Below are 27,549 nucleotides of genomic sequence, written 5' to 3'. Positions count from 1 at the left end.
TATATTCGGTTATGTTCAAAACTTTAAGTTTTTCATCTAGTCATGCTTTCAGTGTCACAAAGTTTCCAGTTTTTCCATTGTTTATTGTTTTAGTGTGGTGACACTGAAAGACCGTTCTTTTGAGTTTCTTCGTTCTCCTGTCCGTTACATGTAATTTCGTGCACTTTACTATGGTCCGCTGTCCATGATCCAGCAAGCCGTGCGCCCGTGCCATACTGCTTTTTCTTGTTCTTGCTGCAGCTGTCAAACCACGTTTTTCTTGTGTTTTGTGATTTCTTCTGTCTGGTAAATATCGTTCTCGCATTTATTGCCCATCATTTAATTGTTTTTCCCCTAGTTTAGGGCGGTCATTGATTACCAGCAGAAGATTGTGTTTCTCGTGGTTTGTTGAGTTGTGTGTCCGCTGCAGCAGTGTGTATTGTGAGTGTTCTTCGTTTCTTCGTGTTGAGGTTAGCGGCATTCTTGAGTGTGTGCGGGATCAATCTTGTACCTTTTATTGTATTTAAACTTATTATTATTATACGGATCCCGGCACCTCAAGACGCCATAATCCCAAGGGTATGTGGTATATTTTATTATAACTAGTCATTGACCGACGGGTCATTATTATTATTATTAGTATTATTCTGCTATACTATTGTTATAAAATATTATTAAGATTGACTGATATACCCTGTGATATATTTAACTATTTTATTCATTTATTGGACCAAGTGGTCAATTATTATTATACAAATTATGTAATCCAATACAACCATTGTCTTTTATTATATTCATGGGACGGTAGTGCAATAAGTTGCCTACCCTCCCGGCCGCTAAGGCCCATTAATCTGTTATTATTAAAGCTGAAGGCGAGCCAACAATAATATACTACGTAAAACAGTTGGCGATTAGCGCACAAACAATAACATAATAAAAGTGGCGATTCGCGCCCACTAATTATATAATAATAAAGGTGGCGATTTGCGCACACTAACTATACGTGTTGTATATAACACAGGGCTGGTGGCTATTCGCGCCACGACTTAAAACTTGCAAAAAACGTAATTAATATTGTCGATTTGCGCATGAGGGCGTATTGCGTTAACGCTGGAGAAAAACGACTAACTAATATTACGGCGGCAGATAACACGTCGTCGTAATTTACGTAATGCTAGTTATATAACCCACTGTACAATAATTTGTACCACAAACGTTTCTGGGCTGTTGCAATGAAACATGGAACATTACAAATTGCGTTCCATAAGTGTATTTAAAACATCCCTGGGACCGTAATTGTACCGCAATGATGTCACAAATAAGACGTATACTGAACATCTCTTTGTAACATCTCTACAACGATCAAACACGATGTTCCTTCCACATTAAATTAGAACGTCTATGAAACATCACTGATGTTTCATAGATGTCTCAAATTGATGTTATTAAAAATATCACTGCAATGTTTGATCCTATTGTTGTATAGTTATTGTTTAACTAAAAATATAAGATGCTAAATTTTTTTTTAATATTATACATATTATGGATTATTTATAATATAATACCTGTATTACCTATGCATAAATAATAAATGTTTATGAATCAATATTCACCACCTAATTAAATATTGAACATTAAAAAAAAATAATATTATAATTTAGTAATTCCAATTGATTTATTTGAACAACATAAATTAATGACAAAATAAAATAACATAAATGATAGGTAATTGATAATATAATACAAATAAAAGAATATAATTTGTTTGAATGATTTAAATCTGTTAATTTTTTAAGTTATATTATATATCAGATTAATATAAAATGAAATAAAATTATTGAATAATAAAAATTATATATAAATAATATAAGCAATCTTAAAATAAAAAAGTGTATACACATGATATAATACATAGTATAGTATATGAAATTACTATAAAATAATGGAAGTGACTATTTTCAAGTCCTGTTCTCTGATTGGTCATGATACTGATAAGTAAACGTACTGATAATAATGATAATGTGCCCGTCATTATTTGAATATTTATTATTTTTAGAATTAATTTTAAGTAAGAAAATATATTATATTGTAAGGTAAGACATTTTTTAATACCACATTTCTACATTTTATTAAATATGATATCTATAAATTTGTCATAACTCATAAGTCATTTATCATAAGATAAAAAAACAGTATAAAATTATTAATTAGGTAGAAAATAAAATTGAATATGTGAAAACTATTGTTTTTCATTAATTTTGCAAGTGTGCAAAACCACAATTTTGATTTAAAATGTTGGTTTATACCAACACATTCAAAGTGTGACCACTCTAAACACCTATTACAACATATAGATTTTGTTATTGAATCCTTCAAACATATTGCACAGTTCCAAGTAGCTGACTGTTTTTTTAATTTGACGATTTGTTGTATAGCAAGCCAACTCTCGTCTGTGAAGTAACACCTAACTTCATCTATTGCTACCAATTCATCAATAATTTTATTAGAAATTTTGTCAGGAATCATTTCAATATAATTTTCATTGATTAATATTTTGTCATGTACTGCTGTTCTGGCTACATCTTCATTTACAAAACATTTTAATATTTCAAATTGCCTTATGTTAATTGGCAGTTTTTCAAATGGAATTAATTTAGATTGAAGTTTTCTTTTTTTTTGGAACTCCAATCACAGTTTTATCTTTTCCTGAATTTCACAATAGTTATAATAATTTCTAATTAAATAAATCAGTATAAAACAAACATTAATTTTATAGTTACCCTTTGGGCGTCCTCGTTTTGGTACTCTTAAAGGAAGAGTTGGCAACTCATCTCGCAACTCATCAACTTCGTCAACTATATTTTTATAAACTTCATAAATATTTTATTATAATAAATCTTAGTATATACATTTATTTTATTTACTTTTTACATCGTCTATTTTACATTCTTCAACTTTTGATGTATCTTGTAAGTCATGTTCTACCGCATTATTGAAGTCACACGCTGCTACATCTACATCTTGTAAATCATCCATCTTGTTTAATTCATCTTAAAGTACCACAAAAATTATTTAATTTATTATATTATTTTAATCTGTTCTTATTATAAAATTAAATAATTTATAACAAACAAACCTATTTGCGCAGTTGTAATAATTTTATCATTTTCCCATAAATGAGCAATATGTTTCAATAAATTTAAACGTTGTTCATATTTTTTTCCTGTAGCCTCTGATGTCAGTGAAGCCAATCTTTTGGCTTTTATATGAGCCTGTCTAAATTTCGTAGCAAACGAGCAACTACATTTCCATATAGAAGTATTTAAAATCCCTTCACTAGATTCAATAGTAACTATTTGTAAATTTTCATTAACCGTTTTTATCTGAACATTATCTTTTAGTCTGAATTTTTTTACAACCTTATTGAAAGCATAAGGAGTTAGATGTTGATAAATTTCTTTTTCATTGTTTGATAAATAGTTAAAAAAACTGGGAGTTTTACTAAAACATTCATAGGCCACATGGTCTCTTTCCGTCCTAAGAGTTACCATCAACATTTCTAGGCCTGTAAAACAATAATTATTTAGTTAAACTTCTATGCTTTAAATTCTTGTATGGCATAAGTGAACTGTGTTTTTTAATGTTTAGTAACCTTGAAATAATTGATCCAGTCTTGAATGTTTAGTTACTATCTGTGTTATTTTTTGATTAATACTTTCAAGCCTATTGTTGGTTTTATTACCTAAAATACAATGATAATTATTGTTTATGTTATTCCAAATACAATGTAGGTACATGTGTGTATGTAAAAAAAATTCTACAAAATTAGTTCAAAATATCAAACCTACCTAATGTCAAAAACTTGGATTGAAAGTGATTGACCCACTCATTTTTTATTGGGTGCCAGTTTTTTTCAAAATAGTTGATTACATTTTCTAATTTTGTGTTCTTCAGTTTTTCATATAAATTGTCATACTCTATTGCATTTTTTGCATAGACTATGTCTTGTAAAATTTTACAATTGCACAATGTTCTTTCTCCTATATTTATACCAATATAAACCAAAAACAATAAAGTAGGCATATTAACTTAGTAGGTACCTATGTAATGCATTTATTTATCCGCAAATATTAAATATATACTGATTACCTGATGTAATATTCATTTTTTCTGTTGTTATTTCTCTAGACATTGATCTTAAACAGTGGAAAATACAAATTAAAATATGAGCATCTGTAAATTTATTTTTGAACACGTTTCTTTCTACAAAGTCTTTATCTGCCATTATACACTTTGTACTCTTCCATGCTGGATTCCATTTTTGAAAAGTAGATGCCATGTTTGAAACATTTTCTGAGTCTTCAGATGTAAGAAGACAAAATCCAACAATTTCACTTTGCCCATTCGAATCGACAACTTTAAACACATTTACACAATAAATAATAATATTATAGCAACACAATGCCGATTACAAACCTAAAAAAACATAAAGTGGCAATCTTAAATCATTTAATTTATAAATGGCATCAATAAACAAAATTTCAGGACATAAAGAAAATATTCGTTTCATTTCTGCATCTTGATAGAAAATGGCTTGCAGTTGATTATTTTCGTTTTTTAAAATTTCTAAGTCAACATTTGATTTATTTTCATAAGTATTCACCAAATTTTTCAGGGCATCAGTTGCTGGAGATTTGGTTAAAACTAAATTATGTATTTCTTTCAAAGTAATTATTTTGTCATGGGTCTGCATTAGATCATTCTGTAAAATTTTTTTATTCACTTTCATGTTAATTAATTTTGTGGCCATAATTTTTGCATCATTGTCCAGTCTCCTTTGTTTTGGGTAATGATCAAACATGGGCTAATAAAAAAACGTATTAACGTAAATTATATTAATTATAACTTACTTACTATATAATAGTATTTAAACATTACAAATTGTTTTTTACCTTACTACAAGTATGGTTATGTTCACTAATAAAAGATTTAACTGTCAATTTTTCTCTTGTTATATCAGCTCTTATAGCCAGGAATACTGGACAATTTGAACTGTAAGAACTACAAAAAAAAACTTAAGATTAGTTAAAGATAGTTACTTCTAAAGTATTCTTATAAGACTATTGATTCAACCTTTGTTGTGGTCGTATTCCTTTTGATTTTGATTTGTACTGCCCCCCTTGAACACACATGTAATCAATAGCCGAGTATTCTAAGACAGGGTTTATATATCTTAATAAACCCTTCTTTCTTGCTCCTTCAATGGTTCTTGAACTGAATTTTGTAAAATTGCAAAAACTTTTTATCTCATATGCTTTAATAGAGTTTTCAAGTTCTACTAATGAACTAAACTCACTGTTAATGTTAAGTTCTTTAATTAACTAAAATTAAAACAAGATTAGTATAATTACATTTTTATATTCATATTTATATATTTGTGTCAAAATAATATTAATAATAATAATACTAATTATTAAATTTGTCACAATTAGAATTTAGTAAAAAATAGATTAATATTACTTACAATGTCAGAATTTTCTTTGCTGTTAGACATAGTATTAATTGTATTTAATAATTATAAAAATAAAATAATTTTCTAGTCAAAAATCACTAAAAACACTTTACAAGAATTCACACAATAAATAAATAAATACATTTTTTAAATAAAACAATACCATTTGTATCCCAATGTGTCTTAGTAGACAGTACACAGATTTACCTATAATACAATTTTATCAATATTACTGGATAGTCCAGGAGATTAGTTTATCTTCACGGTGCATAAAGATTAGAGGTCTTTAATCTTCAATGTGCTATGTTAATGATTTAAAATAGAATAGAATTTCCAATGTTGACTTGCAAAATTAATGAAAAACAATAAAGTTTTCACACATTCAATTTTATTACCTACCTAATTAATAATTTTATACTATTTTCTTATCTTATGACTTATGAGTTATGACAAAATTATAGATATTCATATTTAATAAAATTTAAAAATGTGGTATTAAAAAATGTCTTACCTTATAATATAATATATTTTCTTACTTAAAATTAATTCTAAAAATAATAAATATTCAAATAATGGCGGGCACATTATCATTATTATCAATACGTTTACTTATCAGTATCATGACCAATCAGAGAACAGGACGTGAAAATACATGATTTCACGTCGGACGTGAAAATGGTCACTTCCTAAAATAATAGGTACCTATACAGTAAAAAATGTATTTAAAAAATAACATAAATGAAATTATAATAACAAACAAAAGAATATAATTGGATTGAATGATTTAAATCTGTTAATTTTCAGTTATATTATATTTTTAAAATAAAATTATATATAAATCAAAAAAAAAAAAACAATCAATCTTAATATAAAAAAGTGTATACATATAATATATACCTAGTATAGTGTATTAAATTATTATAAAATAATAGGTATACAGTTAAAAATGTACTTTGCAAAATAACATTAATGATAATAAAATATAAACAGAATGATTTTTAAAAATGTTGTTTGAATGACTTAATAATATGTTAATTGTAGCCTGAAGGTACAAGCTAATTAAGTCTCTAAATGACAAAGTGTTGAGATCAATGCCAAATTGTCGGAGAGTCTAATAAAAAAACATTTATATTTTATATCAGTTAAATTAATACGATATAATTTAGACATTTTAGAAGTGTCAACCATGTAAACCCCGATTTTGAAAGAAGATTCTGGTGTATTAGTAAATTCAGAATAGCTGATGAATTGTTTTACAATTAAATTAGGAGGTTCATTTTTCGGTTCAACAATATGCTGAACCATAACTAGAGTGTTATTAGTAAGCATTATATATCTATCTTTTTCTTTAAGAACATTTATAATTGTACTTGTTAGTTCTAAAGTGATTTTTTCAAAAAGTTTATCATTTATATTAAAGAGAGGTGAAGGATTACTGTGTATTATTTCATTGCTTAAGACAGGATATATTTTATGTAATTGAGCAGGAAGTGTATCATACATTTTTTGTTTTTCTACTATTCTATTGAAGATTTCTTGCAGGGGATATTTGATTGACTTGATAGATTTTTTTATTTCTTGTAAATAATTTTCATAACGAAAACAACTAAAATTGTCTAATGGACCATGAAGAAGAACATAAAATGGTAAGTGAATTAAACTATGTACATTATAAGATATGTATTGAGAACCATATAATGCAGAATAATCATTAACAAATTTCTTTAGGAACTGAGTTGATAGTTCATTATATTTAGAACAGGTTTCAGGACAAATTAAAATTCGAATTGCATAAACCAACAATAGGAAATGATAATAAAACTTTTTTTTTAAGTTACCCTTTAGAACTATTTGACCGGTATATAATAAAAAAGTTCTAAGTTCTGTGGCTTTATAATGTTCAATTTCATCCAGCACCCTTGGTAAGCGACATATCTCAGAAGGTACATAAGGTCTTAATTTTTTTAACTCATAATTTATTTTTTATTTTTTATCTTTTTCCAATCTTACTTGCTTATTACCTTTCACCCAAAATTCAACTAATTTTTTAACTACACCTAGGCATACATTATGCATATAATCTAACACAACTGTATTGATTATATTAATTGGTAAACAAACTAAAGGACTATTGCCTTTATGGTAATCCTCATCTTTTTTACTTCTGAAAGACTCATCAGTTCTTAATGTTGCATCTAAACCAGGATAAGTCATACGATGTTCCAAATATGTTCCTTCCTCTATACATAATGTACAGCCAAAATACGCATTATGACCCTTAACATTAAGTAAAAACGCCTTTGCCGGGCTATCACATGAAAAATTTGAAATATTTACAGTAAAAAACAACCCATTTACAGTCAACCCATTCTAACACCTCCAATAAATCTATTATTAATGGATTTAAGAATTCCTCAATAGAAATGGGTTTTTGAAATCCATAGAAAATGCCTATTGGTATAACATTTTCTTTTAGCTCTTTAAAATTTAAAATTGATATTAATGCTGGCCAAATTTGACTTTTAGAACTTTTAGATACAGGAAGGCCATCTATATTGATACCTATCTCTAATACATGGGATTTTATATATATTTGAGCATTAATTTTAATTAAAATAGGTAGTAGCATATTTCTTAGACCTAAATGTATGTAGTAACCACCAGAAATATCGACAATATCATGGAGTTTAGGAGTTTTCATCAAAGTCCTAATATCTTTTGGAACGTCTAAACCTTCACTTTTCAATAACTGAAGCAAGCTGTTACAAAAATTATGAGAAACTTTGTGTTTAATAATTAATAGACGCAATTTATCTGTAATACATACATTTTTCTGTAAATCAACTTCTAACATAGGGCTCATAGGGTCATGATTGGTTATAGTTGGATCATTAAAAGCATCAAAACCCAAATTAAAGTTATTGGATTGGACGGTTTCAAAATTTAATGTATTTAACAAACATTCAGGTATCATGGGATCTTTCACGGATACTGATAATTTTAGTGGTAAATCATTGTTTGTAATGTTTGTCTTAACAAAATTTATACTATTACTATTTACTATGGACGTAACATTCAAATTTACTTTTTGTTGTTCAGCTTTAAGTACTCTTCTAAAATATTTTGTTGATATGAGAGATAAATCTTTTTTCTTTGAACTGCAAATCTGAAAAAATAAAAATAAAATAATTAGTCCACAAATAGGGGTTAAAAGTAATTCAATCTAAAAAAGTTAAATTGAATGTACCACAAAAAAATAAGAATTGAAAACCAGTATTAATATTATGTTTGTTACATATTATTATATTATATTAAACGAGAATAATTTTTTTTTTATTATTTTATCTATAGTAACGTCTGCAAGGGCAGAGAGTACAATATATGATACAAGATAAGAAGTAACATAACATTGATAACTTAAGTCTAATAGTTAATTCTAAAATAGCATAAATAAATTAAGCTAAGAAAATAATAAGTAATAATTTTTTAAACTTATGAGTATCATCAAAAAAGAAAAAGTTAGATAGATTGTCAACACAATAATGAAGGACTCTACTTATAGGACTATGGAGAACAAAGTTGTGGTTACCCGATGCAATATAGAATAGGGAATTTTGTCTTGTATTGACTGAGGGGACTCTAAGGCCAATTCAACTCAAGAGCTCTGGACAATTGACAGTCCTATTCAATAGTTTATGTTGATATAAGCAGTCAAAGGAATCACGTCTTCTACCTAGAGGGGATAATAAACATTGGTTTATCCGTGGAAAAATTTAAATAGCCCAATCATTTTTATTTTAATGTTATATTCAACTTTAAATAAGATTTTTTTAAATATTTAATTACTTTTTTATTTAACTACAAAATTAATTAAAATGTATCTGCATTCTAACTACAATACCTATATTTGCATTCTTACATACAAAATTCAATATATTCAAAATAACCATATACTAACTTTTGAAAATTAAAATTATTTTGCTCTACTCAAACGAGTGTTTGCATGTCTAAGCCAATTAGCAACAGTGATTTCAAATTCTGAATCCGTTAATACATCTTTAGAATTAGCTTTAATAAACCCTGAAAAAAATCATTGTTTCTGTATATTATAATATATGTTTATATGTAATTGATTTGTAATATAGTAAATTAAATAAATTTTTATTAGTTTTATCACTTCAGAACTTCCTATTGTAATGGATATATTTTTACCACGTCCAGTCCACGTAGAGATAACAGAAAATTCATCACTAAATATTTTTTGTAACACCCTTGTAATATTACTTTTTAGTCCACATCCACCAATACTTTTAATGAATGATTCCTAAAATTATTTATAGGAATATAAGAATATATTGAAATCAAATTTTCTAAGTTTAAATTAGTTTTTTATAAAGATAACATACTAGTTTCAACACAAAGTCCACTTCATTTACTATGTTCGATTCAACTGATAAAAATTCATCTTTATCTTTAATTGGGAATAATGAAAGAAAATTTGAATCAATATACTGGTTGGCCATTGCAGAGTTTAAATTATTGTTTTTTAAATTAGTTTCCAAAACTTCAACTTTTGTAAGTAATCGATTCAATATTAAATTTGATGCCACTAGCTCTTTTTTAATGTTGACTTGTTCTAATTGCATATTAGTTAAAATATCAAAGATTTTCTGATTTAAGCTACCAGTGTCTATGTAATAAAAAAATATCAAAAAAATATTTGTATTGGTTTTAAATTAATAACATTGAAGTAGTTAATTCAGATAAAATACCAAGTAAGTATACTCACTGGTTGTACTGTATGAGGTATTAGGAACAATAACTGGTTCATATTGTTCAAGTAATTGTATTTCATCAGTATTTTCAACCTGAGATGTTGCCTGCTATCAATTAAATATTAATTTCCGCATCAAATTGAAAATAAATTTGGTTCAATTGTTAATTTTTTATGGTACTTAATATTTTATGAATTTAAATTGATGTAACGATATTTTATATTTTATATTATATTAAAACATAGTACCTATGTCCTATAGGTACTATTTTATTTTTAACTTTTTAAAATTTAACTATTGCAGTGCTTAAATACCTAATTAAAAATTAAATTTGTATTACCGTATCTATGTTATCATTAATTATGTAAGATATTGAGGAACTAGCTGCAATTTGTACTGCCGGTGGTGATACAGACTCTAGTTCACAATTGAATTCTTCATCGGAATTTCTCACCAGCAATTCAGTAAATGTTATTGGCACATCTTTTTTTGGTTTTTTTCTGATAGGTGTTACTGAAAAGCTACAATCTAAATAAAAATAAATTAATACCTAATTTTTAAAGAAGTATAAAAATAGTAGGCATACCCTCAAAGTGACTGTCATCTTCAGATGAACTTCTTTGGTGGTTTTTCTTTTTCTTTTTGAGTACTTCAGATTCATTTTCTGTAGAAGAACTTTCAATCTCCACCAGGGACTGAGACCTTAATGGTTTTAACGGTTTAGGTAAGGGTTCGGGTCTTAAAAATATTTTTTTAGGGGTTTAGGTTAAATTTCGGGATTTTATGAATTTTAAAATTTAGGTTTCGGTTCCAACCGGTTTTTAACCGGTACATAGGTACATTATGTTTTCAAACTAAAATTGTTAATACAAAAATACATGAATATAGGTATACTACTGTTTAGTGTATACAGTATGTTACATTCATTTAGGTACAAACTACTGAGAAAGTTTATATTGAAACCCCATGAGAACCTGTTTCATTATTAAATATAAATACACACTTTACACTTACAGTTGATAATAATTTATAGTTGCATTTTAACAAAATTATTCAATTGGCACAATTAACAAATACTGGTAAAATACTTGTTCATTTATTCAAGATCAAATGTTGTTAGGATTTATATACATTTTAAAATAAAGTAGATAGTTTAGGTTTTGAATATTTAAATCCATTATTTTTATTGACAGTAAATAAAACTAATTTAATAATATATATTACATGAACTTAATTACTTTCTTTTACGTTTTAAACCTGACATTGAATCAATTGTATTATGGTCATCTTCTATATCTTCTTTAATGTTTGGAGATTCATGTTTCTCAGTACTAAAACATTAATAAAAATAAAAATATAACATTAAATTCATATTATAGGTACTACAAATATTTTTACCTTTTTTTCATATTATATTCATTTTCAACTTTATCGAACAATCTGTTTGTACGTACTAACAATTGGTCTTCTAGGTTTTGGGAATTTATATTACTTCTATACGGTGACAAAATGAATTTAAGGCCTGAGAATAGACGTTCAACACTAACTTGAGTTGATGGAACTGATAGTATTATTTTAGAAAGGATATAGATTTCTGGATATACTGTTTCCATTGATTTCCAAAACTTGAGGATATTTATTCTATGGTTTAATCTGTCTTGTTTAATATGGTATGACTTGAGAATTGCTTCAATTGTATGTGATACAGATGTTTGTGACATTTTGGATACAATACACTTGTCAACATTGTCCTTTTCTTTAAGAAATTCTTCAAGTCCGTCAGAACCTGTAGTTGATTCATCTTCTGAATCTCTGCTTAATATTATATCATCATTGTTTTTAGTTAAGTCAACACTTTTTTGTTCCAACTTTTTCAATTGAAGCCAAACACCAATTAAATGATTGATGGCAGTAGTGTATTGTTGGTCATCAAGAATGATTTTGTATCGTGGGTCCAAGAAAATTGCTGCCAATAAAACTTTGTTCTGCATTAAATGTTTTTCCCTATTAGTTAAACATTCAACCAATTTTTCAGAAAATGAAGTATTACATTTTTTAGTTTGAATTTTACACAAAATCCAGCTTCCATAAAAATCGGATAATGTAAACTGCTCATTTTGGAACTTTTTGGTACATATTTTTGATGGTAACAAAGCTTTTGAAATAACTTCAATTTGATTCCATTCTGAATTATTTAAACATACTTTTTTAAATGATGAATCATTTGCTGCCATATTCTGTATAAAGAATTTAAGATATTTGACTCTTTCCAACATATCCAACGTTGAATGCCAACGAGTTAGACAGTCAAGTATGGGAGACTTTAATTTTTCTTTTTTTATTATGTATAAGTATGTTTGGTTTCGAAGTTTTTTAACCAATGACCGAACTTTATTTAATAGTTTTTCAATTCCATGATCTTTCAAACTGTCCAACACAGCCAACTGTAAGGTATGAGCCACACATCGTACACCTAAAAATCAAAATTTACATATTTATACATGTTTATTTTTTTCAAAGGTTTTTAATTTTTCTAAATATAAATTTCATGTTTTTTTTATAAAAGAGTATTTTGAGAAAATCAACCTGTAAATATTGAACTGTTGTCTCCAATGTTTTGAAATGATTGAATTTCATTCAATATATTTTCAGTTTGTTCATAATCATTATCTAGACAATAGGTATTTTCTTCTGTATTTTCAGCAAGCAACTCGATGATTTGGTCTTCATCAAGATCAACATTATTTTCTGTACATGTTTCACTGTTCACGCTTTAAATTATAACACAAATTATAAACTTATATTTAAATACATGTATGTGTATATACAGATGTATATATATAATCATTCAATAGGAATTAAAGAATATTAATCTTCATTTAATTTATTGTAAACAATTAAAATTTAAGGTTTAATTTATAGCACATATGCCATATACATATTACATATTTACCTGCAAACAGAGCTGCTATCATCAATATCGACAATATCCAACAAAGTTGGTTCACCATTATTTTCTGATGTACTAGCTGATTCTTTTGTGAACTGTTGTAATTCTGAAATATCTTTTTCAATCAAGCTCACAGCTTTTAACATATTAGCCCCATTGTCAGATGTTATGGTATAAATTTGATCATGTTCAATATTGTATTTTTTTAAGACATTTAAAATAATTTCTTTTAAATAAAAACCTAAAATATAGGTAATATAAATGTTATCTATTTATTTATTTGTATAGTTAAAAATTATTTACAATAAACTTAAATATTAGTGAAACGCATAACAATTAATATTAATATTTAATTTATACCTGTATGTGATTGAGTAAGCTCAATTAAGGCAAGAGTTCTGAGCTTGATATAATCACCCACAATGTATTGTATATTAATTCCCAAAAATGATCGATTTAGTCTCGTCACAGCATCAAGTTTCAATGATATTAGTTTTGCTTTGGTAAAAGCTTCAGTACGAATTTCTTTTTGTATGGCTAATGATTCTTCATGTACATACTGCCTATGAATTATAAATAATATTTAATAAATAAAACATTTTCAAAAATGTATGTAAAACATTATCTTACTTAATAGTATTTGAATTTATAGCCACTTTTTTATCTAAACCATCTAAAATTGGATTTATAATTTTTTTGAAACCACTATCATTTAGTACACTATATGGCCGCCCATTTACAGTGACTAAATCTACACAGGCGCTGATTAATGTATGCATATTAATGTTAACTTTAACTTCAGGTATAGAAAAATAAAAAAGTTTTTCGTGTGCTTTGATAACAGATGTGTTAATTTTGGTAGAAGATTTTTTTATATCTGTATCTTTAACCAACATCTCTTCATATACATCCTGGTGGGAACTCAGGTGTCTTTTCAAATTTGTCCCATGCTTTCCCTTAAAACAATATACAAACTAAATTAATCAAAATAAATATTATTTAAACGTTTCATAAGTAATCTGCTACAAAGCTACACGTACAAGTGCAGAAAACTACTTGAATATTACATAGTTAACTACCATTTTAATATTATTTTAATTATTTTGTCAATGATTTTAAACTTAAATTAAAATTAAATGAACATAAAATGTTTAAGTGTAAGTGTAAGTACTTACTTTTATTTTTCCATTGCAACTTTTACATACTGACTCGTTAGATTTCTTATCGTACACAAAATATTTATAAACGCATGACACGGTATGACGGCCCATAATTTTAATTCAATACTTTTCAAATTTCAACTAATAAAATAAAAGAAGACTGCATGTTCTTGCGACTAAACAGCAAATAAAGCAAATACACCACTATCCACTGGGCACCGATATTCGATAATAATTTATAAGTCACGATATAATATACTGTGTTTGACGTGTAGATATCAGATTTGTAATAAAAATAAATACTTCAAAATCCCAGTGTAATTTTTATAATTGTAAAAATAACTTATGTGTCCGTAGAAATTATCCGTTATCGTGTAACATATACATGATGTATATTTATATTCCATAGACAATATTATTATATACATTGGTCGATGGACCATCATTGTCGGCCGCCAACATACGGGCGTCGCGGCCGGAAAAAAACATTGCGTAAATATTATATATAATAAAAAATATAATTATTGTTTCTACATAATATATTTTTAGTTTAAAGAGTAATTTCTTTCGACTTCAATAGGAACTTGAAAACAGTAAAAGACCTTAAAAAGACCGGTATTCTTTTGGTATTATTTAAAGGTTTCGGTATTGGTTAGAGTCTATTAAAAATATAAAATACAGGTAACGGTTATTTTCGGTCCTTTAATTTACGCTAGGTTTTAGGTTCCGTAACCGGTTCTTTTCGATCCGGTCTCAGTCCCTGATCTCCACACGTTTATGCCAGGCTTCTTTGAAATTGACTAAGTAAACCAATACAATCAGGTACAATTTGAATTATGAAGTAATTTCAAGTAGGTATCAAGTTTATTTGACTTGTATTAATTATTAATTGAACCTTTTATAATGTTTTAAAACTTTTTATAAAGTACCTACCATATATTTTACTGGACAAAATTTTAATTTTGAATAAACCCCATAAATCTTCTGGATCATAAGCGTTTGTTAGTTCAACGCTAGTAACATTAAACGGAGGCCATCGACAAAATTCAATTACTGAAATGTTTAAAGCTGATAGCTCCAATGTTGGTGGTAAAATTAGCCAATTAACAGGCACAACACTGTAATCCTTTGATTCCGTAAACAAAACAATGACCCATCGCTTATTATACGTCCGGTTCTACGTGGTAATGGTAAAAAAGCTTATGTTATTAAATTTAAATTAGGTACATAATTAAATAATATAATACTTACTTTACGAACCTTTAGAGGTTGTTTCGTAGACATAATGTTATTATTATATTTAATATTTATGTTTACTATATTACTATTTAACACGGGCCTTTGAAAACTGAACACAACAAATAAAATAACAAACTGTAAAAATGCTCTATGCGACTATGCTAAAGTGCACGCGAAAAATGTTACAAATAATTATCGATTACCTATTCAATTATATTGAATATATTATATTATTCTGCGACGATTAGACGATTATAGTAGGTATAATAAAAACACTGGCAGGACGCAAAAGCTCAAGCAAGCGAGTATTATTATATAGATTCGAATTCGAATAGTCGTCAGTGGAGACGAGTGTCGACGGCGGAGACGCGGAGTGAGGACGTACAGCGGTCGGTCGGGCAGCACCGGTGAACTCATTATATATATATATATATATACAATAATTAATATAGTTACCAATGAACTGATAATAACGTCATAGAAAAACCCAAATAATATTATAATTAAATGTCTTATAATAATGTAGATAAAGCTATAGTGTTGTTCGTAGAACTCTCCCTCCATCTTGCTCGGGCGTCAGCCGATATAAATAATAATATAATAGTATATCTATATAATAATGAGGATTTTTATCCGTACAAGCTAAACATCCCGAGAACAACCTATTGACATTAAAATGCGATGTTCCATAAAAGTTAAGTTTGAAACGTTGTTGATATGTTATACATTTATAGTTAAGTGATAATTAAATCAAAACACCCATAAAATGTCCTATTAACATAGAAATGTGATGTTCCGTATGCAACCCAAAACATACATCGCAGAAATGTTAGGCAACATCAAATGTTTAGTGGGAATTCACGCGACAATTAAACATACAAAAATAAATAAATAAACAGATAACAATAATTACGTGTGCGTGAGGGTGTGTGTATGTGTCGGTCGGCGGTGAGGCATATTATAATATATTAACTTCGTACGTTCGCTCGAACACACAGGTCTCATACTCCTGGGGTGCAATGGATGTGTTTTGGGACATATCAGAAATTCACGAGCAGCTTTACAAATTGTAGGGTTAAAGTTATCATATGTCGAGTAGAGTTCCTTAGATTTAGTAACAGCTAAAAAATCATGCTTAGGTCTAATATACATACATTTCTTTTTATTAACAGCAACTCATACCGGTAACGGTATTAATTTATATAAACTTAAGTCGTGCTGGTACACTAAAGGAATATTTAAAATAAATACAAGGTTATTTCTATTATAATATACCGTCAAATCTGATAATTTTACTAGATCATAGATATTATTAGTCTCTACCTCAAGTGGCATATTGGTCCCACTAGGTAGAACAAGTTTAATGTCTTTAAATTGTTCCAATAAAGCCTTGGTATTTATTAAGCTAGCGTGTATTTGACCTAACCTTGGACTTTGTATAATCTCAACTAAAGCGTTTACCCTCATCATTTGTATTATCATAATTTGGTTAATGATTAAAAATTGCTTATTAATCTTATCAATCTCTATTTTAGGCAATAAAGTATTAGATATATTTATTCATTGTTTAACAGTTTCATTTAAATACGTAATTCGTTGTTCGTCCATTTCGTGCTTAATATTTATTACCCGTATATTTTCTTTTATTATATTTATTTGATCAATTTGAGAGTCTTTTAATTTATGAATAGAAAAATCAAATTTTTTCATACAGTCTAAATTACATAACCCATAGAGTACCTGTGCCGCCTGTGTAACGTGTTGCCAAATGCCGCGACGAGCTCGTGTTTCGACAGATCCTAACAAAAGCTCCCTACGTTCATATAATTTCTTTTTCATTAGTATCGCGTGCGTTAACATTGGTTCGGAGCAGTGGCGTATATCTATGGTCTCAAGTAATGCAACAGCATGGGTTGTCACAACTTGGGGTGGGTGAGGGGACTTGATGGGTTGGTATCAATGTGTTGAGTCTTCAATACAAAATTTAAATTATTTATAAGTACTTAATACATTTCTATAAAACATAAAAATAAACCTTGAGAGAGTAGGATATTGATGAAGTATGAAACATTCATTGTTTATACAGAACAAGATAAGCAATCGACCAGACATCAATAATCGCGCCAAACGGATACAATAATAATATTTAGTCATTGCGGTGTGGGCCCAAGCGGGGAATATTTGATAAATCTATTTATATACCTAAATAAATGTGAATTATTGTAATATTGTTAACAGTTGATATTTTTCATGTTTACTACCACTTATATAGATATCATTCGACAGTCACCAGTCACGTCAATTTTAACATTTATTTTTAAATTTTTACTTATTAGTTTTTGTATACAGTGTTATTGTATCACGATTCCATATCTACTCTTTTTTAAGCTTTAGAGACTTTTAAATCTTTTATAATTATTTAACAATGAGTAATAATAAAATCAAAAAATGTCGTTGTGGTCGTACTCAAGCAAATTTGAACAAAACAAATTGGCTTCGGCATTTAGAAAGTTGTACAATTATGAAGGCATTAAAAGATACGCGCTCTATAGCATCATTTTGCACGAAAAAACCAAAACTTGAACAAATTTTCAAAATTCATACAAACTTGGGTAAGTTGGAAATTAAATTTTTAATACTATATTTAATTCGGTCAGTTGCGTACTGACGGGAGAAGATTAGAGATATATATCTCCCCTTGACCTTTTTTTTATTGTTTATTTCATATTATTTACAATGTTATATATTACAATTATGTTTATGTATTTAGGTTTTTAAATAATTTTAAAGTACATTATATTATAATATTTTTTAGAATTCGTGTTTAATTATATTTATGAATGTTACTTACTAATATTAATAATAATTTTAGTTAGCTTTACTAAAACTATTCAGTTTTAATTTACCTAATTTTTTTTGTTTTTTTTGTTTTTTTCTTTTTGTGAATGAATGCAGAATATACAAGTGAACTAATGCAATTAGATGCTGTTGATGTCCAACCTATTTCGACTACCCAGCAGTTAAATTCTCCAAAGTTATTAAACAAAAATGTATGTAATAACAAATCCATAACATTGGCATGTATTGAAGGTAAATACATCATTTAAATTTAAAATATATTGTTTAGTATTTGTGTTTAATTATATTTATGAATGTTACTTACTAATATTAATAATAATTTTAGTTAGCTTTACTAAAATTATTCATTTTTAATGTAATTATCTTTATTTTTTTTTTTGTGAATGAATGCAGAAAATACAAGTGAACTAATGCAATTAGATGCTGTTGATGTCCAACCTATTTCGACTACCCAGCAGTTAAATTCTCCAAAGTTATTAAACAAAAATGTATATAATAACAAATCCATAACATTGGCATATATTGAAGGTAAATACATAGTTTAAAATATATTATGTAGGATGTATACATTTATTTGTATTTTGTTTTTATTTTATAGAAAAAGAAAAGTACTTATTTTTGGACAATGACCCTGCTCAGTTTCGTTCAATAAAAGATCTTTCATATGAATTGATATCAAAAATTTTGGAGTTAGGTCCTTGTCAACCACAACCCGAAGAACTTCTTGATAAACGTTATCCAAAAAGAAAAGGACATAGATTTATTCCTAGCTTATATAAAAAGAAATTACCAGATGGGTCAGTCATTAAAAGAGATTGGTTGTCATATTCTAAATCAAATATGCGAATGTTTTATTTAAGTTGTATGTTATTTCCTGGAAAAGGCAAAGAAACCCCAAATAAAGCTTGGATTCTAGATGGTTTTGAAAATTGGTCAACGTGTTCTCTTAGTATTACTGGTCATGAGGTGTCATCAGCTCATGTTTTTTCATCAATAAAACAAAAAATTAGACAAACTTCCTTACCACTTATACCTTCACTTACATATAAAAAAAAAGAAGAAGTATTTATGAACCGTGAAATAATCAAAACACTAATAGATATTACCTTATATATGGGACGTCATAACATAGCATTTAGAGGCCATAAAGAAGATCGTCAAAGCACTTTAAAAGGGAATTTTAGAGATTTATGCTCTCTTTTTTCAAAATATTTTCCTACACTGTCAAATTATATTGGTCAATTGGAAGAAATGGGATTAAATAAACGTCCACAGTATTCATTTACCACATGCCATAGACAAAATGATTTGATAAATTCAATATCAAAGTTTATACAATTGAAAATTGTCAATGCCATTAAAAAATCAAAGTTCTTTAGTATTTCTATAGACTCAGCCTTTGACTTATCTCATAAAGAGCAAGTTTCCTTTATATTTAGATATATAGATGAAGATACTTTAGAAATAAATGAACGTCTTCTAAGTTTAAGAGATACACCAAAAACCACGGGAAAAAATCTTTTTGATATATTTAAAGAAATTTGTGAAACTCAGCATAAGACTAAAACGAATTAAAGAAGTTCAATTACATTCAAACAGACTTCCTAGTGATGCATTTATGGCATTTTGTGGTGTGTATGGAAAGTATTTGAATATCAATGAACTTAAATCAGAGTACTTGACATTCACTAAATGTATTGATGCATTTTTAAAAACGAATGAACTCCCAACCTGTCTCCATGATCATCAAAATGATGATATCAGTGATGATAGTAACAGTGATAGCTGTCAAGAAAATGAAGATATAGATGATACGGATAATGATAACCTTGGAAGTTTACTACCAATATTTAGGTTAGTGTTATACTTAGAAGGATGGTCTCATTAACTACCTTGAAATTAATCAATCTAATTGTATTTTTATTTATTTTTTTAGAATGTTCATGAAAAATAATCTCGTTGGTATATTTCCTAATATATACATATTTTTAAAAAATATCTTTGATATTACCAGTGGGAAGCGTTTCTACAGAGAGAAGTTTCTCAAAATTAAAATTAATTAAAAGTAGACTACGTTCTACTATGACAAATGATAGGCTAGAAAGCCTAATGACTATATCTTGTGAGCATGATATTAATATTGATTATGAAGAAGTACTCAATTTATTTAGTCAAACTAGTCCTCTATTATTTAAAATTTTAAATTATTAATTTGTCATCTCTTACAAATAAAATTAATTATTTATTGTATTTTTAATTTACATATTATTTACTATTTTTAGAATAATCAACCAAAACTTCTAAAAAATTAATAATATACTATATTCTATATAATAATGTGAATATGATATATTCTTAATATGATATATTAAGATATTGTAAAAAAAAAAAATGTTTTGATTATTTATGATTAATGTTTCAATTTTTATAATAAAAGTAAGAATTAATATTTTATTTTAACAAGTAATTACTAACTTATTTAGTCTTCTTAAAGAAATAATGAACAATAAAGAATTATTGATAGATATATAAAATAGTTTATTAAAAAGGCCATACAATTTAAATGTTTACATCCAGTGTTATTCAATTTTGGGCTGTGGTAATTGGTATTTGCTATTTGGTAATATTAAATTATTTTTTTATTACTAACTGTTTAGTGTTTAAACTTAAATATGTGTATAGTAAAAAGACAAATTAATATATGTGTGAATTATGTATACAATTTGAATGGTTGTAAGCTACTCTATAATGCCAAATACTTGAAATTCTTATATTTTTTTATGTCAATAAAAAACTTGTAGGAGTAGTTACTCTATTTAAATTGTTTTAACTGTATAGGTAAGTCCCAATAATATTACATTAGTTTTTGTGTGTTTATATTAAAACCCACCCTATAATTAATTAATTTTGTATAAAAAAAAAACAAATAGTAATAGCTAGGTATACAAAAACAATATTTGAAATCATATTTAGATGGTAGTTGGCCCGAAAAATCCTTTAGGCTGTGGGTGGGTGTTCATATTTTGGCATTGCATGGCCTTCTAAACTTCCTATATTAGCCACTGGTTCGGAGTTCGGTAAGTCCTCCCACTTGGTAATTTCGGTACACATGTTTCTAATTTTCTCTAAAAACGTTTTCTCGAAAACGGTATATTGTTCCCCGTAACAGGATGTATCCAGAGAAATGGCTAAATCCCATGTATTAGTTACGATCTTAATAGGTCCTAAATTCTCATAATATATTCTTGATTTTTGTCGTTTTTGATTGTCTTGGTAATGTAATTGTGCCATTGCCAATTGTATTCCCAAAAGTAACAGTATCATACGATCATACCATATCATACCAACATACGCACACGGAATACGATACGGTCTTGATATTCCTCATTTCATTGGTGTGTTTACCAGAGATAAGTTGCCAGTTCGTCCTAAACACTTAGAATCTGGGATTATCAACTTGGATACGTCGAATAGTACAGGAACTCATTGGGTAGCGTATAAAAAAATCGGAAAAAAAGTAGAATATTACGACAGTTTTGGAAATTTACCACCACCACTCGAAGTACAAAAATATTTTCACGGATGCACTATGAATTATAATTATAACCGAGAACAAAAATATAATACTACAAACTGTGGACACTTGTGTTTAAGATTTTTATCATGTACACGACAACGTTAAACGGAAACTCGAGTGAATTGTCATGCGATATTTTTCCACCTATAGAAGTAGAAAATACAGCGCAGATTTGTCTTTTGAGCTTGCAGACGAATAATTCAATTCCAAACATAGAACCTGGTTGCAATACCATAGGTTTTCGGAATATGATTGGACAAATTGAAAACGTGATTATACCTACTGGTTCGTACGAGTTGGGGGATTTAGAATCTGTTATAAACAAATTTATGCCCGACTATGTTACTCATTTTAAATTAAAAGCAAACATCAATACTTTAAAATGTATGATGTCCTGTAGTCATGACATTGACTTTTCAGTCGAAAACAGCATTGCTAAATTGTTGGGTTTTAGGAACGTCGTATACACTACCAGTGTTACTCACGAATCTGAAAATATAGTCAACATAATGAAAGTAAACTGTATAAAAGTAGAGTGCAACTTAATTGTTGGTTCATTTTGTGACGGTGCGCGACATGACCATACACGAGCTTTACCCCTCTGTGCCTGCAGGATATAAGATCGTTGAAGTACCTAGACAGTAGACACCCAGTGTTTTACAGACTCAACACGACTTCAATAAGTAAAGTAAATATCGTACTAAAAGATCAAAACGATTTTCTAATAAATCTACGGGAAGAGCCGATTACAATTCGTTTACAAATAACGCAGTGATATGGCGCTCAAATTTAATATAAATACAGCTACCATCAAAAAACCTGTTAGTGTAGTACCGACAGTGAAGAAGCCTACATCTAGGCCGCCAGTGAAGAAGATAATAAACAAAATCAAGCTCACGAAAAATAATTTAAATTTTCTTCATTCGTTACAATGATGGATGACTCATATTTAGACGTGACTGCCGACTATGTCGATGATTGTAAAATAACACAAATGCAATATCATTCGTTTACACCATATTCAAACACGTCTTTTTCAAACAACGATGAAATTAGAATAAATATCCAGAATATGGATTCTTACACTTTACCGTGTGAGAGTTTTATTTACATTGAAGGGAATGTACAAAAACCTCCCGATGCTGTTGGAGACGTACGTTTTTCAAATAATGAATTGGCATTTTTATTCTCCGAGATGCGATATGAAATAAACGGAATAGAAATACAAAAATTGAAAACACCCGGAGTGTCGTCTTGCTTGAAAGCATACTGTTCATATACACCAAATGACTTGAATACATATTAGACAACTGTGCTTGGGATTCGGAAATGGACGGTGAAGATAATAAAAATTTTATGACCGACAATGTATTTACCGGATGCATCCCTCTGAAACATTTATTCGGATTTTGTGAAGATTATAAAAAAATATTACTTAATTGCAATCAACAACTGATTTTGGATTTTGGATGCAATACGTGTAGTGGGTGCTGGAGCTACTGAACACGTTGAGCAAAATAAAAAAATTACTATTGAACTGACTAAGGTGGCGTGGAAGATGCTTATAATCAAAGTCACCGATAAAGAAAAATTAAAACTGCTGAAAGTATTGGATTCGAGCAAAACGTTATCATGTGCGTTCAGAACCTGGGATCTATGTGAATATCCTGTACTACCTAGAAATACTTCACATTCGTGGACGATAAAGTCTAGCAGCTTGCTTGAAAAACCTAGATTTATTTTGTTTGGATTACAAACAGATCGAAAAAAAAATATAGGATTCGACGCTGGGCGCTTCGATCACTGCCAACTAAAAAATCTTAAGGTACACTTAAATTCTGAAGTGTTTCCATATGAAGACTTTCGAGCCGATTTTAAAAAAAATACCACCAGCTTACTGTATAAGGCTTATACAGACTTTCAAAAATCATACTACGAGAGAGATTATTGTGAACCATTGTTATCAAAAAATGTTTTTCAAACATATGTTCCAATCGTCGTTGTCGATTTATCGCATCAGAATGATAACGTTAAATCATCGACCATAGACCTACGAATAGAATTTGAAACGGATACAGTTATTCCTGAGAAGACTGCAGCTTATTGTTTAATACTACATGATCAGATTATAACTTATAACCCGTTTAGCGGTGATGTTAGAAAATTGTAACCCTTGTATATAATTTTAGACCTTGTAAATATTTTATACCTCGTACACTTATGTAAAAACTTATTCTAATAAATAAAAAAAAAAAGTTTTTAAGTATCACGCTTGTTTTTATTTTACATAAATCATTAATAAACAATATTATTCAAAAAACAGTTTCCGTTTTGCACTCCGCTTTTTCGTGGGCTTGCTGTCTAGAATAGATGGTGATTTGTTGAAACGCGTTGGACCGTCGTTTTCATCAACAGCAATGCTTGGTGGTGAATGGATTACCCGGTTATTATACCATGGAGGGTACTGTGCAAAATTGTCTGAATCAAATCCATCAGCTGTATTGTCTAAACAGTCGAACGATGGTAGACTGGTAGGCTAAACAAATAATAATTTGTTAATATATATATCATCGAAATAAAATGCAAAAATTACCTTCGGCTTAGATTCCTGATTTTGTACACAATATGTTGCCTGTGTAGGATTTATCTGCGAACATTCTCCATCGAAAAAAGACGGTGAGAATGATTGTCGTAGGGCCTGCGCATCGTTGTCATCGTTATATTGCGGAGACGGTGATGAATATTTTTTCGGAATAATGGGAGGGGACAATGACGAAATTTGATCAACAAATAACTAAAAATAATAAAAATAAAATAACTATTCTATAGAATATTAAGGTTTAATTACCTCTGGTGACATTTCTCGGCTCCATCTTAAACGTTGCTCAGCTAATTTTGGTGCTGCAAACATTTTCAACTGGTTAACAAAATTTAAGTCGATATTCTTTATGATTTGATCAGCCCGAAGATTTTTAATAAAAATTATCATTTCTTCGATTGTTTTCGGAGGCGAAAGCACATTGATAAATTCCCGGTCTATATAATTTCCAATAATTTCAAATTGCTTTAATACAACTGGACGTATGATGGTTGACTTTCGCGAGATCGTTTCAAAAATACTCTCCTCTACATATTGTAATTTCATCAAGTTTTTTCGATCGAGCCATACACGACATCCTTCCTTTTTCTTAGACTCTATGACAAGCATATTTTCCCCTCGATACACCATGTTTGATACGGCGATAAATTCATCCTCCAGAAAAATCTGTTTTCTATATTTTTGTGGGACATCTAATATGAATGACAGTATATTCCCCATCAGCGAGAATATCCGTCTTAAAAAACCCTCGTAGATGCTTACATAGCGTGACGGTGTTATTATATGAATAACAATATTGAACTTGTCTTCCGAATCAAATCCAACATTCAAAAACTTACGGGCGACAAAGTCCAATGTATATGACGTAGAATCTATCAGTTCTGCAGGCGGTGTCGGAGGTACATATGTGAAATTCTTCTTCTTGTACACTACAGCCATGTCTCCAATTGAACCAGCCATGATTAAAATAATTTTTAAACACTTAAAAAAATACTTTTAAACTCACTAAAATTTATAAAGACGGGACAAGCGAAAAATATACGTGTACAACGATTTGAGACTGTAGACGGACTAAAGACAACTATCAGTTGTTTCTTCATAGTTTGGTGTACAAGACATTAGTATAATAGCCGTGTGAATTGTCTCTACGATATTTAAGTTTAAATATTCTAATGTATCCGCTATTAAAGATCAATTAATATTGCTAAACATTTTAAAATAGTCCTATTAAGAATCAATACATTTAATAATATGCTTACCAGGTGTATATGTCTCCAAGTATCAATACATTCTTAAATCACAATATAATATCCGGATTTGCTAATGTGTCTGCTATTAAACATCAATAAATTCTTTACATTTAATTAGATGCCTACAGGATGTGTATACATTCTTTATAATACCTTAATGTGCGGCGACCCTATTAAGTATCACTATTATAATATGACCAATTAAAGACATTTGATCGGATGTGTATGCTAAAATTGCCGATGACTATTAAATTAGATTTTATTCTTAAGTATAACAGTTTTGATTACTATCATCAATGTAGTCAGAGTCCAAGTGGGTAAAGACGTCTTCGAATATAATGGGGGTATACGGTTCAACTCTAAGACCAGATTTTTTATACATTTTTCTTTACGCTATTAAAATAATATATGATAACAGTTGATAATAAAACGATAACAGTGATAAGAAAATTATAACAGTGATAATGATAACTGGCGATAACATAAAATCGATGTCGGTTACGTAGTGGATATGGCGGCGGCGGGCGATGGATGATGGATGAGGGGTGCGGGATGAGGGATGAGGGGTGCGGGATGAGTGATGAGGGATGAGGGATGAGGATGAGGATGAGGATGAGGCTCCAGAACCTACCAAATTATATTACTCACGTCCTCGTTTATTTCTTGTTTTTTAATCGCTACTAAGTCGGAGCTAATTAATTCATCCGCTTCTATACGTAATATACAATTGCTACGCGCAGGTATGATTATCGGTTCGACTTTGTTATGCGCGAATGACTCAGGTATAATTAGTACATCTTTATCCATGTCAATGATTGCTTTGTTGGCTTTAAGAAAAGCTATGCCTAATATTCCTGTCTCAGGTATTAGAAAATCATCACAGACTAAGTCGAATTTTACTTGAAAAGTTTTATCTTTAATAAATATTTCTATCGTGACGGTTCCTACTGTTCGTATTGTGGTCGCGCTTATTCCTTTAATATTACGTTTTTCTGTTTCGTTAACAATTACGTGGTTTTCAAGTGCCGATAATTTTATTATATTCATGTCCACGCCGCTATCGATTAAAAATTTGTGTTCATTTTCTACGAAATCGGTTGACCTACATAAAATATGCTCCGCATGAATCGGTGTAATAACGCGTACATTATTTTTGATATCACCGACTGTTCGGTTATCTGATCCTGAGCTTTCGCCTGAACTACTGGATGTCTCCCCCTCTGTTAGTTTCTTAAGCTTCATACACTCGTTTGTCTCATGATTATTTTTCTTACAAAATTTACAATATTTTACTTGATCCGTATATTTTTTCTTAACATCGGTTTTTTTCGTAATATATTGTTCAGGTGTTTTACATTCGTTCGCGTAATGACCCATTTTATCACAACGGAAACATTTAATTTTACTTTTATCAATTTTTTCTCCCGTTTTATTAGATTTCCCTTTGAAATTGCTTTTATTATTACTTTCGTTTATTTTTGAGGCTTCCCCTCCTATACCAAAAGTTTTTTCCTGTTCAATACCTATTAATATGGCCTCTTCAAAACTAGTAATATTACGCGCCAGTAAAATTAATTGAATGGCCTGCGACACGCCGGAAATAAAAACGCTGAGCGCGTTAATACACATTTTCTACATGATTTAATAAT

At 28.8% G+C, this 27,549-nt stretch overlaps 5 protein-coding genes and 2 pseudogenes across 5 annotated transcripts; all 7 read right to left on the bottom strand.

Annotated features, from left to right (window-relative positions):
* Positions 1–1,574: 1,574 nt before the first annotated feature.
* Positions 1,575–2,838, bottom strand: LOC126553798 (uncharacterized; annotated as a pseudogene).
* LOC114126674 (uncharacterized) lies at positions 2,666–5,533 on the bottom strand. The gene is made up of 8 exons (XM_050208913.1): positions 5,504–5,533; positions 5,113–5,360; positions 4,932–5,040; positions 4,643–4,843; positions 4,129–4,399; positions 3,632–3,721; positions 3,116–3,544; positions 2,666–3,029 (listed from the first exon to the last, which is right to left on the bottom strand). Exons 1-8 carry the CDS (start codon positions 5,531–5,533, stop codon positions 2,896–2,898), a joined length of 1,512 nt encoding a protein of 503 aa, XP_050064870.1. The 3' UTR covers positions 2,666–2,895.
* Positions 5,534–7,474: 1,941 nt separating this feature from the next.
* Positions 7,475–8,465, bottom strand: LOC114121084 (uncharacterized; annotated as a pseudogene).
* Positions 8,466–9,464: 999 nt separating this feature from the next.
* On the bottom strand, positions 9,465–15,660 carry LOC126553800 (uncharacterized). The gene is made up of 9 exons (XM_050208915.1): positions 15,628–15,660; positions 15,310–15,553; positions 15,148–15,176; positions 10,853–10,961; positions 10,607–10,794; positions 10,281–10,374; positions 9,898–10,181; positions 9,650–9,815; positions 9,465–9,571 (listed from the first exon to the last, which is right to left on the bottom strand). Exons 1-9 carry the CDS (start codon positions 15,658–15,660, stop codon positions 9,465–9,467), a joined length of 1,254 nt encoding a protein of 417 aa, XP_050064872.1.
* Positions 11,080–15,133, bottom strand: LOC126553799 (uncharacterized). The gene is made up of 7 exons (XM_050208914.1): positions 14,392–15,133; positions 13,847–14,172; positions 13,577–13,779; positions 13,220–13,457; positions 12,853–13,037; positions 11,665–12,739; positions 11,080–11,597 (listed from the first exon to the last, which is right to left on the bottom strand). The coding sequence occupies exons 1-7, from the start codon at positions 14,485–14,487 to the stop codon at positions 11,501–11,503; spliced, it is 2,220 nt and encodes a 739-aa protein (XP_050064871.1). The 5' UTR covers positions 14,488–15,133; the 3' UTR covers positions 11,080–11,500.
* A 7,880-nt stretch (positions 15,661–23,540) lies between the features above and the next one.
* On the bottom strand, positions 23,541–24,842 carry LOC126553797 (uncharacterized; the record flags this gene model as incomplete). Its single annotated transcript, XM_050208912.1, has 2 exons — positions 23,541–24,587; positions 24,645–24,842. Coding segments are annotated over 2 exons (426 nt in total), but the record flags the coding sequence as incomplete, so codon positions are not given.
* Positions 24,756–25,892, bottom strand: LOC126553794 (uncharacterized). The gene has a single exon (XM_050208910.1). The coding sequence runs from the start codon at positions 25,608–25,610 to the stop codon at positions 24,885–24,887; it is 726 nt and encodes a 241-aa protein (XP_050064867.1). The 5' UTR covers positions 25,611–25,892; the 3' UTR covers positions 24,756–24,884.
* Positions 25,893–27,549: the final 1,657 nt, after the last annotated feature.

Source organism: Aphis gossypii, unplaced genomic scaffold (assembly GCF_020184175.1).
Source record: "Aphis gossypii isolate Hap1 unplaced genomic scaffold, ASM2018417v2 Contig00329_ERROPOS47205, whole genome shotgun sequence".
NCBI classification, from domain to species: Eukaryota; Metazoa; Arthropoda; class Insecta; order Hemiptera; family Aphididae; genus Aphis; species Aphis gossypii.
Note: the sequence above shows the minus strand (reverse complement) of the source record. Positions and strands in the feature narration are given on the sequence as shown.

Bases quoted from the DNA above. Each gene is read 5' to 3' on its own strand.
- LOC114126674 (XM_050208913.1), bottom strand. From the start codon at position 5,533: ATGTCTAACAGCAAAGAAAATTCTGACATT. The intron at 4,400-4,642 runs GTGAATACTTAT...GTAAATGTGTTT, and splicing joins CTGATGCCCTGAAAAATTTG to AAAGTTGTCGATTCGAATGG. The intron at 3,030-3,115 runs GTTTGTTTGTTA...TGGTACTTTAAG, and splicing joins TATTACAACTGCGCAAATAG to ATGAATTAAACAAGATGGAT.
- LOC126553799 (XM_050208914.1), bottom strand. From the start codon at position 14,487: ATGGGCCGTCATACCGTGTCATGCGTTTATAAATATTTTGTGTACGAT. The intron at 13,458-13,576 runs GTATAAATTAAA...CCTATATTTTAG, and splicing joins GCTTACTCAATCACATACAG to GTTTTTATTTAAAAGAAATT. The intron at 13,038-13,219 runs GTAAATATGTAA...TATAATTTAAAG, and splicing joins GATAGCAGCTCTGTTTGCAG to CGTGAACAGTGAAACATGTA.
- LOC126553800 (XM_050208915.1), bottom strand. From the start codon at position 15,660: ATGTCTACGAAACAACCTCTAAAGGTTCGTAAA. The intron at 10,962-15,147 runs GTGGAGATCAGG...TTAAGGTCTCAG, and splicing joins AAGAAGCCTGGCATAAACGT to TCCCTGGTGGAGATTGAAAG. The intron at 9,816-9,897 runs GTATGTTATCTT...AAATAATTTTAG, and splicing joins TGGACTTTGTGTTGAAACTA to GAATCATTCATTAAAAGTAT.
- LOC126553794 (XM_050208910.1), bottom strand. From the start codon at position 25,610: ATGGCTGGTTCAATTGGAGACATGGCTGTAGTGTACAAGAAGAAGAAT.